The 18364-nt window shown below is 46.2% G+C and overlaps 1 protein-coding gene across 1 annotated transcript in view; it reads right to left on the bottom strand.

The window, feature by feature from the left end:
• Positions 1-18364, bottom strand: part of LOC309827474 (TRPM8 channel-associated factor 1) — a gene marked incomplete at both ends in the record, with an annotated part of 87894 nt that overhangs the window by 21082 nt on the left and 48448 nt on the right. Inside the window, one exon of the mRNA XM_082662134.1 lies at positions 4239-4756. Within this exon, the coding sequence (XP_082518260.1) occupies positions 4239-4756 (518 nt within the window). The remainder of the gene's footprint in view (positions 1-4238; positions 4757-18364) is intronic.

Genomic DNA, 18364 nt, shown 5'->3' with positions numbered 1-18364 from the left:
TATTTACTTTTATATGAGCAGCTCCTAATACACTCTAGACCTTGTAGGTTATGCCATGTGTAAGAGTAATGAGGTGCTGATCTGAGATTAATTTTTCCCCAGACTCTCCTGTATCTTGGTATAAAAGCAGCAAATGCCTTTGGGTCTGGCTTTGCACGTTCAAGTACAGGCAGGACCTCCTCAGGTGTGTAAAACTAGGTGTGCAGGCAGCTTTTGCCCTTGGGGATAGGACCCTTGAGAGGATCTTTTGTTGGTTTTATGAGACTGCTCCTCCCCTGGGCAGACAGGGCAGTTCCCTTAAGGAGCTCCAGAGCCTCCTGCAGCAATTTAAAGTCAGCAAACCTGTTCGGTCAGCCCAGGAGCCATTGACCAAGATTTGTTGGCAGGAAAGTTCACTGAAAACCTCAAAGGAGACATGCGTGAAGGCGGCAGGAATCTGAGCTGAGGGCCTGGGCACCATACAGGCCTTTTAAGACTTTAGAGTTGATGGGGTCAGTCAACTCCAGCTCAGTTTTGGGCTGAGGCTGGAAGCCTGAGACACAGCACATTCTATAACATGAAGCTGTCTGTAGGCTCAACCCTGGTACCCAGGCCACCCTTTCCTTTCTCGTGGTTTAGGATGTGTATTCGTTCATATATTTATTCATTAATTTACACAGTCTACAAATACCTGTTTCTCTCTACCATGTTTCACACATCAGGCACTGAGAATAACGCAGCACACGTGACAGGCAAGATCAGTGCATCCGTGGAACTTTAGTCTTTGGTTGGCTAGACAGGTACCAGCAAGCACACGTTGGGTATTTACAGATCGTGATCACTGATGTTTAGGCAAGAGATGGAGAAAAGTGAAACTGGAAGTTTAGTCTTAGTTTCAAGAGTCATTGAGGAAGACTCCCCTGAGGAGGGTGTTTGAGCTGAAACTGAATAAGGAAAATAAATTGGTTTTTCAGGAGCTGAAGGAAGATCCAGAATAGGAAGAGAAATTTGAAAACCAAGTCTTACATTCAGCTTTGCCGGAGCTACCAGTGTAATTTTTTCGATTAACTGAATTTCCAAATATCTGATATTTTGTAAGACAAACTGTAAGGAAAAAATGTTGCCTGCCATCCCAGTTCTACAAGGATCAAGCCATTGGCCAGTGCGGTCACGCACTGACTTATGTAAAATTCGAACACGCATCTGATCAAGCCTCTCAACCAGGAGGTGGGAAACTTTTTCTGAGCAGCCCAATAATAACTATTTTAGGCTTGTGGGCCACATGTTTGCCACTGACACAACTCAACTCTGCCACTGTAACTCAAAAACAACCACAGGGCTTCCCTGGTGGCACAGTGGTTGAGAGTCCGCCTGCCGATGCAGGGGACACGGGTTCGTGCCCCGGTCCGGGAAGATCCCACATGCCACGGAGCGGCTGGGCCCGTGAGCCATGGCCGCTGAACCTGCGCATCCGGAGCCTGTGCAAACAACCACAGACAATATGGACACAAATGGACACCGCTGTGTTCCAATAAAACTTTATTTATGTAAACGGGGCTGGCCCACAGGCCATAGTTTGCCAATCCCTGGTGTAGAATCCAGATTTAACTTCCAATTTACAAGAAATATAGAGAACAGAGGAATACATTTAATAACACCACAGGGATTCAATCAGCAAAACTCCGATTGTTTTGAAGGAAACACATTCTGTACTGTGGGGAAACTTCAGGACAAAGTACCTAGTTTCTTCAACAAAAAAGCAGCAAGAGATAAAAAGAATTGGAAAAGAAACTCAACATTATATGAGACATAAAATTCATATCAAGCAATCAAAATATTTGGGTTTTAATAAAAGACCAATTCCAACAAACAGTGAAAAAATAAGACAGTTATGGAAACGAATAATGACATTAAGAGAGTATTACTTCTTTCGGGTATGATAATGGTGCCTTGTGGTTATGTTTTCAAAACGATTTACATCGTTAGGGATACATATTAAAAAACAGATGGAATGATATGATGTCTGTGATTTGCTTCAAAATAATCTGGGGTGAAGCGAGGGTGTGGCTACAGATAAAATTAGATTGACTGAGTTGGCTGTTACTGAGCTTGGGTAATGGCTGCATGGGGGCTCTTTGTACTGTTCTACTTTTGCATATCTCTGAACTTTTCCATAATTAAAAGTTAAAACAAACATAAAACATACTTCAGATTCAGTGGCAGAGATGACAAATGTAGGCGTGGATGAAGAAAAACAGGTTTAGTTTGATGAACAGGAGTCCTTTGGAACAATTAAGAGCAGTTAGGTTGATGGGATTTAACCTTGTTTGTCCCTTAGAATTAAAGAGAAGTTGGAGTGAATCAGATCCACCCTGCCTCTCTGAGTAACTCATCACCTCCCAACCCTCTCCGAGGGAAGGAAGACCAAGGGAGCCAGGACTTGGGGCTGAGGACACTGCTACATGCATACTAAATATGTGTACGCCCTTCCTTGTGGCAGAGTCTCGATTTCTTCAGAGATGCCAGGGCGCATTTAAAAATATTCGGCCCTTCAGACCCTCTGGCAGCTAGAGTTGGCCAGGTGAGCTAATTTTGGCCACTGAAATATAATAGAAGCCTAATGGTCAGGGCTCCCAGAAAATATATTATTTTCTGCATTAGAAGAGACATATTCAGCAGGTGTATTCATTCTAGCTTATTCTTGCGGAGGTGTAATTATAGTGCCTGAAGCAGTAGTACCAATCTTGTAACCATAAAGATAAAAGTGAAATATTGTGATGGGAGGGGTGGGGGCCACGGGGGTGGGGAGAGAGCAAGAGAGAGATGGAGGGCGAGGGAGGAAGGGAGCGAATGGGTTTGCATGAACGAACCTGGTCATCATGAAGCAGGGACTCAGTGCCCCAGGCCTGATTATCTTGCCCGGATTTTGTTACATGAGAAAAATAAACTCCTACGTGGTCAATCCACTATGATAAGGCTTCTGTTACATGTGGCCAAGCACAGTGAGTTACTGATAACAAGTTACCTAGAACCCCAGATATCCAAAACTAAACTCCTGACCTCCTCTAATCTGTCTTCTCATAGACTTTCACAGCTCCTTACGTGGCAACACACTCACCTTTTTTTTTGCGATACGCAGGCCTCTCAATGTTGTGGCCTCTCCCGTTGCGGAGCACAGGCTCCGAACGCGCAGGCTCAGCGGCCATGGCTCAGCGGCCATGGCTCACGGGCCTAGCCGCTCTGTGGCATGTGGGATCTTCCCGGACCGGGGCACGAACCCGCGTCCCCTGCATCGGCAGGCGGACTCTCAAACACTGCGCCACCAGGGAAGCCCCAACACTCACCTTTAAGGCATTTGACCACCAAAATGCTTGACTCCTCTTTCCCCCCCCTCACTCCACATTCAGTCCATCAGCCAAGCCCGAAGGCAGGAAGGAGGAAGGAGCGGAGGTATGTGTCTCTCTCAGGCTGTGTCTCTTGCCATCACTGTGTCTTCTCTTAGGCTCCAGGTCCCATCAGACAGTCCCCGCATCTGGGGTCCCGGCTCCTGCTGGACAGGCCTCCACCAGGTGGCTACAGCCCCTGGGCTGCTGGACCACCACTGCCTCTGCCAGTCCTGCTGCTGCTCATCTCCTGGCTACCTCGCTGCCTCCTGTGCAGCTTTCAGCTATGTGTCGCCTGCTTAGTTAGCTACCCATATTAAATCCCTTCTGTTTGAAACACCAGTTAATGCTGACCAGGCCTGACTGATAAGCCTTCCCTGATGACCCTAACTAAAGCATTCTCCACTCCCCTCGCTGTCACTTTGTCACTTATCCTGCTTTACTTTCCTTGTAGCTCTTATCAATACGTGCTAGAGTATGTATCTGTTTCCTTAGTTGCCTAATTTTCCACTGGAATATAAGTGTCAAGACAGCAAGGGTCTTCTGCATGGGGCCTGGCACATGGTATGTGCCTCACACAAAGAAAGAAATGCTTTTCCATTCCTTTAAGAGATACTGACACACACTCTCCAAGTCTCAGGCACTAGACAGATTGATGAATAAGACAAGTTTCAGACTGTCGCTTTGGCCAGAGGTGGGAGTGGCAGTGAGAACCCAGCCGCTCTTGGGCTTCAGTGCATTTTAATTGTCCTATATTCTATTTGTAGTGGTTCTGAAAAGCAGTGGAAAATCAGGTGTATTTGGAAGCTCACCGAAGAGGGGGCTCAAATCTATTGTGAACATACATCAGACTCCCCATAGGGAAACACCACTCACCTGACCTGGAGAGGGATCTTGGGCACCTTCTTAGACACCTTGAACCGGCTTCTGTCCCCACAGGTATCAGTGAAGTACACACCAGCCACACTGGTCACCTGGTTCCCTGGGAACTTGGACAGCACCTTGTCACGACCATGCTGACTGGCCCAATACCAGGCTTGGCCCCCCATGAGCAGGCCCCCTCCACGTTTCACAAACTGGATCAGCTCTGCAGTCATGGTGTCATTGTAGGCATTGACGCAATAAACCCCCAGGGGTTCTCTCGGTTCTGGCTGAATCTGTGCTTCAACCCCAGAGCCCTGCAGGATGTTTGCTAGTGATGCCAGGGATGGGTGCACTCCAACGGGAGCCCCAGGAGAGGGACAGAGCCAGCCCACTGCATTGAGAAGAAATGGGGCCAAGCCGGCGTCCAGCAGGTAGCCCTCATGGGACACAACCACAAGGTGGCCTCGGCCATAGGAGGACGCAGCAATGAGGACCTGGCCCTGATCATTCACCATCACCGGGAAGGCAGCCTCTCCAGTTAGAAGGAGTTCGCTGGGGATGGGGCCTTTAGGGACATCCCAGCTTGTCACTCCATCCATGAGGGCCTCAAAGGCAGCAGCAGGAGTTGTCGCCATGGTTCAGTCAGCTGCAGGAGAAGAAAGCAAAGACTGAGCTTGGTCAGAACAAATGAAGGAATGAGTGAAAACAAAAACAACTGAATGCATTCAGATGAAAACTACTTGTCAGGTCCCCCACTGTGTGCCACGGCCTGGGGGTGCAGCAAGGAACACAACAGACAAGGTCCCTGCTTTCACGAATCTAATATTTGAGAAGGGGAAGGACAATAATTAGGTAGATAAACAGATAAAATGCAGCAATTAATAAGTGTTAGATGAAAATAAAACATAGTGATATCGAGCAACCGGAAAATTACTTTAGATTGGATGACAGGAAAGGCCTACAGGAAAAAGTGACCTTGAAGCTGAAACGTGACATTTAAGTTGAGGCCTGAAATGCTGCAGGAGAGCATTTTAGCAGTGAGAAGCCCCAGGGTGGCTGGAGGAACACACAGGGAGGAGCAGGACCTGAATGGAGTGAGGGCGGGGCTGGATCCCACGGAGCAGGTAGATCGAGGTGAGACCTGAGCTGACTTAGCATTTTCCTCTCTGGAAGAAAAAGTCAGTTGACCTTTCAGAAACTAAATTTCTTCTGGTAGCTTTGACCAAATGAATTGGAAACGCCTCCCAATTTATCATATCTGCCCTAACTAGGGAGCTCCCCGCCTCTACTTGGGGAGCATCCTGAGGTTTACCAGGTCTTTTAAAATTTGGTGTGCCTAGAACTGAGTTAATTATTCCCTTCAGAGCAGCTCCTCTTCGATAAATTACTTACACTTTAGTCTCTCCATTTACATAAGGAGAATAGTACAGCCCTTGGAGGATTGTTTTTGAAGATGAAGAGAATGCGAATAAAAATGCCTTGTCCAGTGTCAGGTGTACAATGAGCACTGAGAAAACTCTAGTGTCTGTTCCTCTGCTGTCTCTTCTAGCTTCCTAAGTGACAAGAGCCATGTAGTAGGTGCTCTGGGGGCCCCGGACCGCCTGTGACTCCAGCAACTGCCCTGGAGGACTTTCCTGGACACTGGGAAACCTTTCTCACCTGGCAGGTGCCCTGAAGTGGCGGTGAGCTGATACAGGGTAAGCTTCACCCGGGGGAGGGCGTCACGGATAAATGCCACAGGGCTGTCCTAGGTGCATTCTGGAGCCCTTCACGAGGTCACCCAAGGAACTGAGTTCCAGCTGCCCACAGCGGTAAAGAGCTCAGCGACAGCCCTTCCTTGCTGGCTTCCCCTCCTTCCTGGTCTCTTCCTCCCCATGTCTTCACTGTGCCGTACTGGGCTCACTTCCCAGATAAACCACCTGCACTCAGGTCCTTCTATCAGGTTTTGCTTTGGGGAACAATCTAAACTGACAGACACCAAACCCTTCCCTTCCACTACATCTGCCTCTGTCCTTCCTCCCTCCTGCTTCCGTACACCGTCAGCCACCTCATTTTGTTCATCTTCTTTCACGTATCTCTCAAATATCAGTCCCTTCAGTTTACATTCATATCTAGATGAAACCAATCTGGTTTCTGTCCCCAGGATACATTCCCACCAACAATCTCCCTCAAGCCATCCTACTCACACGTCTTCCTAATCAGATCTCTCAGGTTCATCCACTCCCCCAGGTAAAAACTGAGTGGCTCCCCCTGGATTTTAAGCCTCCAGGGTACGGGCTCTCCACAGTTTTTTAGACTTCTTCCCTTCACTTTCTCCACCGAATCTCTGGTACGCTTGGCTCCCTGAGCATGCCCTGTATTCCTTGTAGAATTCCAGCTCCTTTTTTTTTTTTTTTTTTTTTTTTTTTGGTTTTAAACTGCCGTTCCCATCTACCACCTCTTAATATTGCCCCCAGTAAAGTGAATTCACAAAAAAGCACCAGTTCCCAGCTGGAGTATGGAGCCCGTGGGTGAGTGAGCTCAGCTTGCGGGTTTGGGGTAGGAAAAGGCAGCGAGAGATCAGGAAGCCTGAGGTCGAGCCAACCACCTCTGACAGGACAAGGGAGGTCTTTCACGAATCCGGGCCTCCCAAGTTTTACAGGAAAAGCACCAAAAAACCCAGGAGATGAGTAATATGTTCTCAGAACTTTGACCACAGCTTTCCATAACTACATGCCCGCGCGCGCGCACCCAGAATCACACCCACACACAATCACACATCTTTTGTCAAATTCTTGACTCACAAATTCAAAGAGGCGAGCGAAAAGTGTCTTGAGACAAACAGCAAATAGGGAAAGAAGGGCGAAACGGAACAAGAACGTGAACCTAAGAAGACAGACACCCCGATTGCCGGGAACCTTCTCGGATCTGTAACTGACACCTTGGGGCGTACCCGTGTCCCCAGGTGCTCGGCCCCCGGCCCACCCTACGGACCCGCTCGGATCGGCAAACTCACGATGGGGCGGCCGCGGTGCGCGATGCAGGCCAGAGCGTGGAGGTCGGAGCCGAGGTTCGGCAGGCGGTTCCGGCGCGGCAGGAGCTGCGGGGCGGGGCGGGCGAGGGGGCGGTGCGGGCGAGGGGGCAGTGCCCGGTAGGCTCCTCCCCGCCGCGCCAGGGGCGGGGCTGGGCTCCTGCGGGGTTCGCAGCCTGCCCCGCCCCCCCGGGAGGTGGGGCCTCTCGGCCCTCGGTTGTCCGGGCCGAAACCGGCTACCCCGGGCTCTCCGAGGGTCGCGTCGGAGCGAGAGGGAGCTCCGCAAAGTTGCTGTCACAGTTGGTGAGGAAAGCACACGCCAAGTCTCCAATAAGGCAGACTCGGGGCGAAGAATCCCCCAACAGTAACGTAACCCACGGCCGAGGCTCTGCTTGGGCCACGCGTGGAACTGGGTCCCCTCCTCTCCGGTCCGGGGGTGCGGCGCCGGAGAATCCAGGCTGTCGTGTCACCGCCTCAGGGCGGCTCCTGAGTTGCCCCCTGGTGGCGAGCGACCGGCCTTGCACCCCGTGCCGGGCGGGATTCTCGGCGGTCCACGGAGCTCCCCCAAGAGAACTGAGTCTGGGAGTGTAGGCAGAAATGCCGCCCAGTGATGTGCTTGCTGGGAAGGAAACGTGCCCGTTACACCACCAGACACGTCCATTCCAGCTAAAGCTATAGAGTGGCTGCTGCTTGGATTTCTACCTAAAACTGGTGGGAAGGTCAAAATCAAGGTTAAAGAGTTCTAAATTTGCCGCGAATCTGATTTTGCACAGCTTTGTGCAGCAGAAGCGCTGTTTTAACTTTTATGGAGTTTTTGTTTTGTTTTAGGGGGAGAGAGTAACAGGTAGGGGTGGGGACACGCGTGCGTACTTGAGAGTGATTATGGAGAAGGGGGCTTTAGATCCCTATTTTATAATCCCCCCACCCCCGTTTGGGGCTAACACTGGTTATACATGTAAATCATCGCACTGTTCATCAAGTTACCGGATGTATCTGTTTTTCTTAAAGGTTCATGACTGTCTTTTTATAAGCATGAATTAAAAGTAGCAGTTAATCTTACATCCTCGTTGATTTTAACATGTTGTGGACACTTCACTCATATTCTCTTCTGTCTCGGGGCTTATCAAGGCCGGTGCCTTCACCAGATCTCGAGCCCATTCTCTTTGTAAAATAGGTAGCACCTCCTCCAGGATCTTGCTGTCGAGTTCCCTTTTATGTATTTTCATTTTTTAAATCTCTTTTTGACTTCTTCCTGGGTAAAAATATACTTTGGTAAACTCCATTTCTTGCCTATCTGTATAGAACATGTCATTTATTTCCTGCAGCTCACCCTCACCTTTGCCAAGAATGAAGTTCAAACCTTGCAATCCAGCTTCTGCTTCTTCCACTTCATTCCCTTCCCAAGTCCAGGCTCCACCCCTGCCTCCCCTTAAGTGTACACTGGGTAGTTGACTGACTCTTCATTTTCCCTCTTTGGTGTTAATCTAACATAATGCTAATTATTCTATTTTTCTTTGGATCTTTACGAAAATATACTTTCAGGATTTTAAAGCAGTTTTTTTGTTTGTTTGTTTGAGAGTGGGGGCAATCAGGAATGAAGTGCTGATACTTATTTTAATATGTTGTGAAATGCTTTTTGTTATGGGCTGAATTGTGATTGAGTTAAAATGAGGCCAGTGAGGTGGGGCCCTAATCTAATAAGACTGGTGTCCCTGTGAGAAGAGGAAGAGACACTAGGGATGCCCTCACAGAGAGGACAAGCCATATGAGGACACAGTGAGAAGGAGACATCCCTAAGCCACTGAGAGAGACCTCAGGGAAACTGACCCCTGCTGGCACCTAGATCTTGAACTTCCAGTCTCCAGAACATGAGAAAGTACATTTCTGTTCTTTAAGCCAAAGACAACTCAAAATTACCTAATCAGTAAATTCTAACAGTAAGTTAGTGGTTAAATTAAGCTACATCATACAGTGGAACACTTTTCAACTGTTAAAAGGAATGAAGTAACTCTGCAGGTACTAGTATGGAAATGTTTAAAAGTTTAATGTTTAAAATGTGTTGATTAGTGTGTGTAATATTATCTTGTTTAATATAGAAAAAGATTTTATAGAGACACACAGCTTCTTTGTGTGTGTGTGTGTGTGAAGACCTTGATAACCATAAGTTGCCTCTGATAAGTGATTACCTTTTATAAGTGATTACCTCTGATAAGTGATTCCAGGGTGTTTGGGAATGGAGAATACTTTTCATCTACTGTAGTTCTTTTTTTAAAATATATATTAATTAGTTTATTTATTTTTGGCTGTGTTGGGTCTTTGTTGCTGTGTGCGGGCTTTCTCTAGTTGTGGCGAGCAGGGGCTACTCCTCATTGCGGTGCGAGGGCTTCTCATTGCGGTGGCTTCTCTTATTGCAGAGCACGGGCTCTAGGCACGCGGGCTTCAGTAGTTGTGGCATGCGGGCTCAGTAGTTGTGGCTTGCAGGGTCTACAGCGTAGGCTCAGTAGTTGTGGTGCACAGGCTTAGTTGCTCCATGGCATGTGGGATCTTCCTGGACCAGGGCTCAAACCCGTGTCCCCTGCATTGGCAGGTGGATTCTTAACCACTGAGCTACCAGGGAAGTCCTTCTTTTTTTAAATGTAACTTTTCTTTTTCTTTCTTTATTTTTTCTTTTGGTTTTATTGAGTTATAATTGATGTACAGCACTATATAAGTTTAGGGTGTACAGCGTAATGATCTGACTTACATACATAAGAAAATGATTATCACAATAAGTTTAGTGATCGTCCATCATCTCATATAGATGCAAGGTTAAAGAAATAGAAAAAAGTTTTCTTTGTGATGAGAACAGTTAGGATTTACTCTCTGAACAGCTTTTGTATATCAGGTACAGCATGTAAATTATCTTTATCACGTTGTACCTTACATCTCTAGAACTTATTTGTCTTATAACTGGAAGTTTGTACCTTTTGACTACCTTCCTCCAATTCACCCTCCTCCCACACCCAGCCTCTGGTAACCACAAATATAATCTCTTTTCCTAGGAGTTTGTTTTTGAAGTATCATTGAGCTACAACACTGTATTAGTTTTTTGTTACATAACACAGTGAGTTGATATTTCTGTACGTTTAAAAATGATCCCCTTGGTAAGTCTAGTTGTTGTCTACCACTGTACAAAGATATTACATAATTATTGACTATATTCCTCACACTGCACATTTCATACCTGTGACTGATTTAGTTTGTAACTAAAAGTTTGTACCTCTTAACCTCCCTCACCTCTTCACCACCACCACCACCCCCTCGACAACCGCCGCCTGTTCGTTCTCTGTGCCTATGACTCTGTTTCTGTTTAGTGTTCTTTTTTTTTTTTTTTGCGGCGTGTGGGCCTCTCACTGTTGTGGCCTCTCCCGTTGCGGAGCACAGCCTGCAGAGCACGCAGGCTCAGCGGCCATGGCTCACGGGCCCAGCCGCTCCGCGGCATGTGGGATCTTCCTGGACCGGGGCACGAAGCCGTGTCCCCTGCATCGGCAGGCAGACTCTCAACCACTGCGCCACCAGGGAAGCCCTCTGTTTAGTTTTGTGTGTTCATTTGTTTTTTAGATTCCACATATAAGTGAAATCATAAAGTATTTGTCTTGTCTGATTTATTTCAGTTAGCATAATACCCTCTAGGTTCGTCCATGTTGTCGAAAGTGACAACATTTTATTCTTTTCTATGGCTGAGTAATACTCCATTGTGTGGGGCTGCAGGGCCTTGGTGGTACCAGGGCTAGTGCTGGCCTACTGGTAGGTGGGGCTGGGTTCCGGCCCCTCTGGTGGGCAGTGGCGTGTCCTGGGGTGACTGGGGGTTCAAGGGGTCCTATGGTAGCTGGCCTGCTGTCTGCTGGGGCTGTGTTTCTACCCAGCTAGCTACTTGGTCTGGGGTGTCTCAGGACTGGGCCTGGCTGGCTGGTCGGTGGGGTCAGGTCCCAGTTCTAATAAGCTAGAGGACAGATCCCCAAATCACACTTGCCAACACCAGTGCTTCACCGTGGGATGAGCACCCCAGAATGGCCGCTGCCAGCATCTGTGTCCCCAGAATGAGTCCCAGCTGCCGTCTGCCTCTTTTGGAGGCCCTCCAAGATGAGTAAGCAGGTCTGACCCTGGCTCGTTTCCTATTACTGCTTTTGCCTTGGGTCCCGGAGTGGGTAAGATTTTGTGTGTGCCTTGTAAGAGTGATGTCTCTATTTCTTACAGCCCTTTGACTATTGCGAAAGTAAGCCATGCTAGCCTTCAAAGCCAAACATTCTGGGGCTTGTCTTCCCAGTGCAGAACCCCTAAGGCTGGGGAGTCCCAATGTGAGGCCCAGACCCCTCACTCCTTGGGGAGAACCTCTGCAATTTTCATTATTCTCCTGTTTGTGGGTCACCTACATGGGAGTATGGGTCTTGATTGTACCATGATTCTGTCCCGACTACCCCTTTTGTTGTGGTTCCTTCTTTATATCTTTAGCTGTAGAAGATCTTTTCTGGTAGATTCTGGTTTTTCTCATCAGTCCTTGCTCTACTATCCTCGTAAATAGTGTAATTTTGGTGTGGCCGTGAGAGGAGGTGAGCTCAGGGTCTTCCTACTCCACCGTCTTGGCCAAACTCCCCTCCAGGGGTTTTCTTTAAGGTTGCTCGATGTACAAAACTCCCTCCTACCAAAGTGCAATTTCCTTCTCCTAGAAAATGACTCTTTTTTCATATCTTAGCTCAGTCATCACTTCCTAAGGAAAGACTGTCCTAACCTCCAGAACTGTACTAAATCGTCCTTCTGATAAACCTCTATTCTTACCCAGGTTGTAATTTTACAGTTATTTGTATGCTCATCTGATTAATGTTGTTCTCTCTCATAGGCTCTCATGGTATGAGTGTGGAGTCTGTCTCCTTTTTGCCCACCGTTGATTTTGGTTCATTTCTGGAATGTAGTATCTTAATAAATATGTAAATGTATGTTGAATAAATAAGTATATAGTGAATGTTCAAGAACTGTCTGTTGAATTGGTGAGTAAATAAGTCTTTGGAGGATTAGTGCAAACCTGATTGGCAGAGAACCAAATGCAGTCATGTTGCAGAAAGAAGGAGCATGGCGAAACCTATACAAGGAAGACAGTTTGGATACAACAGATCAGAATTGCCGAATACTTCAGGATGGAAACCCAATGTGAGGTGAAGTTAGTTGAGTTCTTGGTCTCATACCAGCAAACAACTGACTTTTGAGAAGCAAAGTGGGAAACGAGCCCTGAGGGAGGGTCAAGCAAGTTCCATGTCAGCGCTGAGCTCAAGATCTCTTTTGAGAGTTTGTGCTCTTAGGTTTTAACCGGTTTCTACCTACATCAATCTCAGTCTTTATGGTAAAATACCATATTTACTTTACCATATTGTTCTAAAAGGATTCCTGAGCCTATTTCAGTGTTGATCTAACAGAAGAAGGGATTTCAAACAAAGGTGATTTTTCCAGGGTCAGAGAGCAGAAGCAGACCCACCATCAGTAACGTACCTGCCATTTGGGAGCAAGGGTTGGCTGAAGAATGGAGACAAAGCAACATAAGGCACAGCATAAGGGTCCATTTTAAAAAATTGGGAAATGAAAGATGGTGACCAGCATGGATGTGACTAAGGATCATTGCTCATGTGAAGGTGTGAACCCGCAGGCCTTTCCTCCCACCCAGGAGAACACAGAAACTAGTCCATGAAAGTCAGAATATTCTCACGGGGCACATATTCTGTGAGGCACTCTGGGAGATGACGGTGATACTGTGGTCAGTAAGTCGAGAGAGGAGAGGAGACACGAAACAACTATAGTATCAGATGGATTTATGTAGATGCTGAATTGGCTGCAAATTAAGTGCAAGGGAACAGAAAGGAAGAAGCAATGATTTCTAATCAAGATATCAGAGAAGAACTTACAGAGGTAACACTAAAACTTAGCCTTGGAGAAATATGTATGGTCTTTGTGGGCAGATGAGGGTGGCAGACATTACAAAGCGAGGCTGTGTCATAGTCTGCAGCATGAAGATGTGTGTGTGAAAAGCTTGGTTTGAGAAAAAATGTTCATTGTGAGTGAAGCTTGGTAACAGGACTTGTATATATAGTGCTAGCTCTACGAGGCATTTGGGCCAGATTTTAAGGGACTTTGGCTGGTATACTAAGGAGCTTGGATTGTAGTCTCCAATTTGTAGGAAGGTTTTTAAGAAATGCCATGTAAGAAACACTGAGGTTACCTCCTCAACGTCTCTTTTCTACCTCACCTCTCTTGTCCTTTCTAACCAAATCGCAATTTTGTTCAGATAATCTACCTCTCCCCTACAAGGTTCAGGGGGCAATGAAGCCATTTCCAGTTCCAAGGGTAGATACGAATTAGCTTAAGCCAGGCATGCTAATCCACGCCCTTTGCACTGCAACGATGGGCTCCTTTTGGGTTATAAACAATGTAATAATTGTCTAGCGTACACAGATCAGAGTTTTCATTGTTACTAGTGTTACATCAGTCCATTTTTGTCAAATAGAGGAAAATCTCTGCAGTAATTCCGGTTTCTCACTACGCCAAATGCAGGGGTTACTTTATACACATGCTTTGCAACTGTGGGCTAGCATTAATAGTCACTGGCCTCCTTCTTCAATTATTTTTAGTTACGAGTTAAACTTAATGTGGTCCCATATAGTCTTTCCCTAAAGGGCCTCAGGAATCTGGAAAGGATTAGCCACACTCTAATTTAGGAATAGAGATGGATGAATCCACCTATGTGCCTGTACTGGTATGAGTCACTGGCGAGGTTAATTAAGTCACTAAGATGATCCAGAACAGGTGTCTACAGCTGTTTCAAGAAGGAGTGTTTTTGTGGCTATGAAAATGCTCGGCTCAGATCTCCCAACTGCAGGGAGTGGGTATGCAGCTGACGGACGGACCCAGCTGCTGTGCTCTAGAATCCTTGGCGCCAAAGCCACGTGGCCCAGGAGCTTCTGCTGGCCAGTGATTAAGTATGGTGGGGGCACTAAGGAGACGTGGGACTTTTTTGGTTTGTGACTTTGGCTCACGGACTCTCCAGAGGCCTTGTCAAAACCTTCTGACACCTACAATGCAAACCATTCCCTCTTTCACTCTCTCCTCACAAAGGTTAAAACTACATCGCAGTCTGATGGTTCTTCCAGCCTCCTCTGGGTCTCTCTCCATCTTCTCTCACAAGTGTTTCCCTTAATAAACCTCTTGTACACCTGACCTCATCAGGCTTCTGCCTCTTGGAGGACCCAGGCTAATATAAGTACTGTTATATCTCCTAACATTAAAATGCTCAAGTGTATTCATTAAAATTGTGTTGTAGTGGGAGTAAAGAGCAAAGTCATCAACTTGAGAGTATTCAGGGAAGACTCATCCACATTTTTCATTCTGTAGTACATGTATGATAACCTTTATTCAAATTATAGCATGGTCTGTTGCCAGGGGCAAGTTCCTGCCTGCATGTTTATTTAAAGCAATAAGCTGGAGTTTGCTGGCCATCTTGACAGGTGGCCAGCCCTAATTCAGAGTTATAAAAGTTTTCATATTCTCCTTTGGTGCATTTGTGAAATTAATGTGGGGTGATATTTTCTTTTTTGGGTTATAAGTATATGGAATATATATGGTAGGAGCCAGTAATATTCCAACCACAGAAGATGTCTTGGAGAAAATCACTGCCACTCCAGAGATATCCAGGCTGAAACTCTCTCCCTCCATTGATGAATGAGGAAGGAGGCTTCTTACATTTCTAAACTCCTCCCATTTCCAGGTCAGACATAAACTTTGGTTTTGTACCGAAGAGTTCAGCCATCTGGGAACCAGTGGAGCTGACTTAGCCCAAGGCTGCGTGGATGTTCTTCCTCCAGCTCTGAAATATCAGGCCCAACGGGTAGGCACACAACAGATCCAAGTTCCTATAATTGCACCTACACCAGTGTGGTTTATACATCTTCATACACAATCCCACAAGGGTTGCAACTATCAAGATGCCAGAGGGGCTGTTGTATGGGGATTGGGAATCATGGAAGGCCAAATATCTCCATAACAAAATTCCTACAGAGGAAGAGTGTGTTAAAGTTCCTACTCTTATAAAGACCAGCAACATAATTCTTTTTCCTGCAAATGTTATTTCAGAATTTATTCTGAAGTTCCTGTGACATGAAGGCCTTCCTTTTTAAGTCTTCCCGTTATGTATTGAGACTTGTGATCCAAAGTGTCTTTTAATTTGAACTGAGGTCGAATGGACATCGTTCAGCTTGGGCAGGTGGGGGAAAGGGGGAAGGGTGGATATAGAATGACAAGCCAGGAGTAACTGAGTCTAAGGTTCCCGCTACTCTCTACACATTTGTCGTGATGGGCATCAACATATACGACTAAAATTTTCATTGCTATGCAAATTTTGTCAATTGTTTCCAGATCAATTTTCTCCGTATGAATTTGGTTCCAAATTCTACTTACAGGATCCATCGGGTCATTGACAGGGGCCCAGAAATTAGTATAGAAAAGTATAGAGTCATGTCTCCATTCAGTCCCTTTGGTAGAGGCCATAACAACTACTGAGATGAGCCCCTCTTTCTTTTTAGTCAGAGAAATTTCAGAGGGGAGCAGCTGCAAAATTTATTGTGAAATGTGGCTTGACTTTGAGGACAGACATTCAAAAGTTACAAGTGTCCATTAGGTTAATGGCCCCTAATAGAATGTTAAGGTCAGAAATCTGTGGTCAAGACTTACATCTGAGAAAGTAGCTATTGACTGTTCTAGGGATGAAACTCATGTCTGTCTTGCTGCTCTCAATATGCCAAATATAATTTTACCTCTCTTTGCCGTGAATTATCTGCAGGCTTTGCTTCATCATTTCCTTTAAGAATTTGCTCAAATGTCGCCTTATCAGAGAGGCTTTCCTGGACCTCACTACCCATTGTCTACTCCTCTATCCCAGAACACTCTCTTCCCCATCCTTTGTTTTGTAATACTTCACAGGACTTAACATACCTGATATATGTTTATTTGTTCATTTTTATGTTTTAACTGGAACACGGGAAGGAGCTTTATTATGTTTACCTTGTACTTCCAGACCCTGTAACAGTAACTAGCATTGCAGTCTGTGTTCAATACATGTTTATTTAATGAATTTTTAGGTGACTTGGTGGCTAGACTAGAAGAGGATGCCCAAATGTGGGAAATGTATCTTTCAGAAACCAACATTTTATACTGGTTTTATGAATGTTTAAGAAACATGTTATGAATGTTTCTTAAAAGAGGGCAGATAAAACAAGAAGGTTGGGCTTCCCTGGTGGTGCAGTGGCTGAGAGTCCGCCTGCCGATGCAGGGGACACGGGTTCGTGCCCCGGTCCGGGAAGATCCCACATGCCGCGGAGCAGCTGGGCCCATGAGCCGTGGCCGCTGAGCCTGCGTGTGCTCCACAGGCTGTGCTCCGCAACGGGAGAGGCCACAACAGTGAGAGGCCCGCGTACCGCAAAAAAAAGGTTTTTAATTTAACTTGGAGAAGTGTTTCTCTAGTGGCTTCATGTAGTTTAGTGCTAAAAAAATGTTGAAAATCTGGGTGAGGCCGTGGACCTTTACTACCTTAATCTCCTATCCCAACAGAGATTCTAAGTTTAGCAAGGGAAGTCTGAGCACTGGGGAAATGCATCTTCCAGTTTCCGTTTTAAATTTCAGTTCCTTCTGTGTGCACCAATTATAGCAGTTAGCAAATGAAATTACATGAATTGTAAAGGTTTGTTGTTATCCCTCCTATGTAAAAGCAAACTGCTACTCTCATGACTGCTTCCTATTCCTCCTAGGCATGGCCCAGAACCTACATTTAAGGAGTGGGCATGTTTCAGGCAATAAGTGAGTGCCCCTTGAGTATTGAGCACGGTCCCAACTTCATTTTGGTTTACAACCAAGACTTCCACCAAGTCTAGGGGATCATTAGGGAACCATCCTTTCCCAGGATATCTCTTGTGATATTAATTGTGATATTAACTTTTTTCTAACTTATCCCTTATGCTCAGTCAAGAGAAGTACAGTTTTGAATTTTCTGTAAGAGAAACAAAGGCTCTTTCTCTATTCTTTTGCGTTAGGAAAGAAAAAAAAAAGCAGCCCCTGACACCCAGGAAGTTGTCTGACACTCACAGCTAGAACATGGCCATGTTTGCCCTGTCGGACGTAAAAATTTCACAGAACATTGACCTCAGACAAGGTCACTCTGAGACTATGGTAAATAAAGTTAGATGGAAACAAGATCTCTGGGCAACCACAAAATACCAGACACATCTCTCTCTTGTCTAAAGTGAGTAACTGCTGCTCTTTTTAAAAAAGCCAATTCCAGCTTTAAGCTCACTTTAGTCAGCCCTCCTTAGAGATGAGATTTATTGAGAAACTCACTCAGAAGTGCCACTGCTTCTTGAGAGCATCCAATCCAGAACAAAGCCTTGCTTCCTTAGACCCTCCCTTAAACTGCCTACCCAAGCCCAAATCCTATAACAGGTTCTTTCTAACACTCTTTTACTGAGACTCCCACAGTTCCCTGTGGTGTGCATTTCCCCCAGCTGCGATAAGTAATACGTCCAACTTGTTCAACTACAGGTGTGTTCCTGATGGTCTTTGGCTGGAGGGCATTAACACCATCACCGGCTATACCTGAGCATATTCTCTCCTCCCCACCCCATCAAAGGCCCTTTTTTTTTTTTTTTTTTTTTTTTTGCGGTACACGGGCCTCTCACTGTTGTGGCCTTTCCCATTGCGGAGCACAGGCTCCGGACGCGCAGGCTCAGCAGCCATGGCTCACGGGCCCAGCTGCTCCGCGGCATGTGGGATCTTCCGGGACCGGGGCAGGAACCCGTGTCCCCTGCATCGGCAGGCGGACTCTCAACCACTGCGCCACCAGGGAAGCCCCAAAGGCCCTTCTTTATCCAGTACCAGAGATCCACTGGGTTTTATCCAAAGGTCACTCAAACACTTCTGGTAAGTCAGATCTTTGCCCTTTTATCGTTTATCTGAAAGTTTCCCTATGAGGACCTGAGATTTAAGTCTGCTCTAAGTTTTGATTAAGTTTGTCATCAATAAATAAGCTTATAGTGCCAATCATCCTGTGATTAAATGTCAA

Source organism: Grampus griseus, assembly GCF_964374135.1.
Source record: "Grampus griseus genome assembly, chromosome: 9".
NCBI classification, from domain to species: domain Eukaryota; kingdom Metazoa; phylum Chordata; class Mammalia; order Artiodactyla; family Delphinidae; genus Grampus; species Grampus griseus.
Note: the sequence above shows the minus strand (reverse complement) of the source record. Positions and strands in the feature narration are given on the sequence as shown.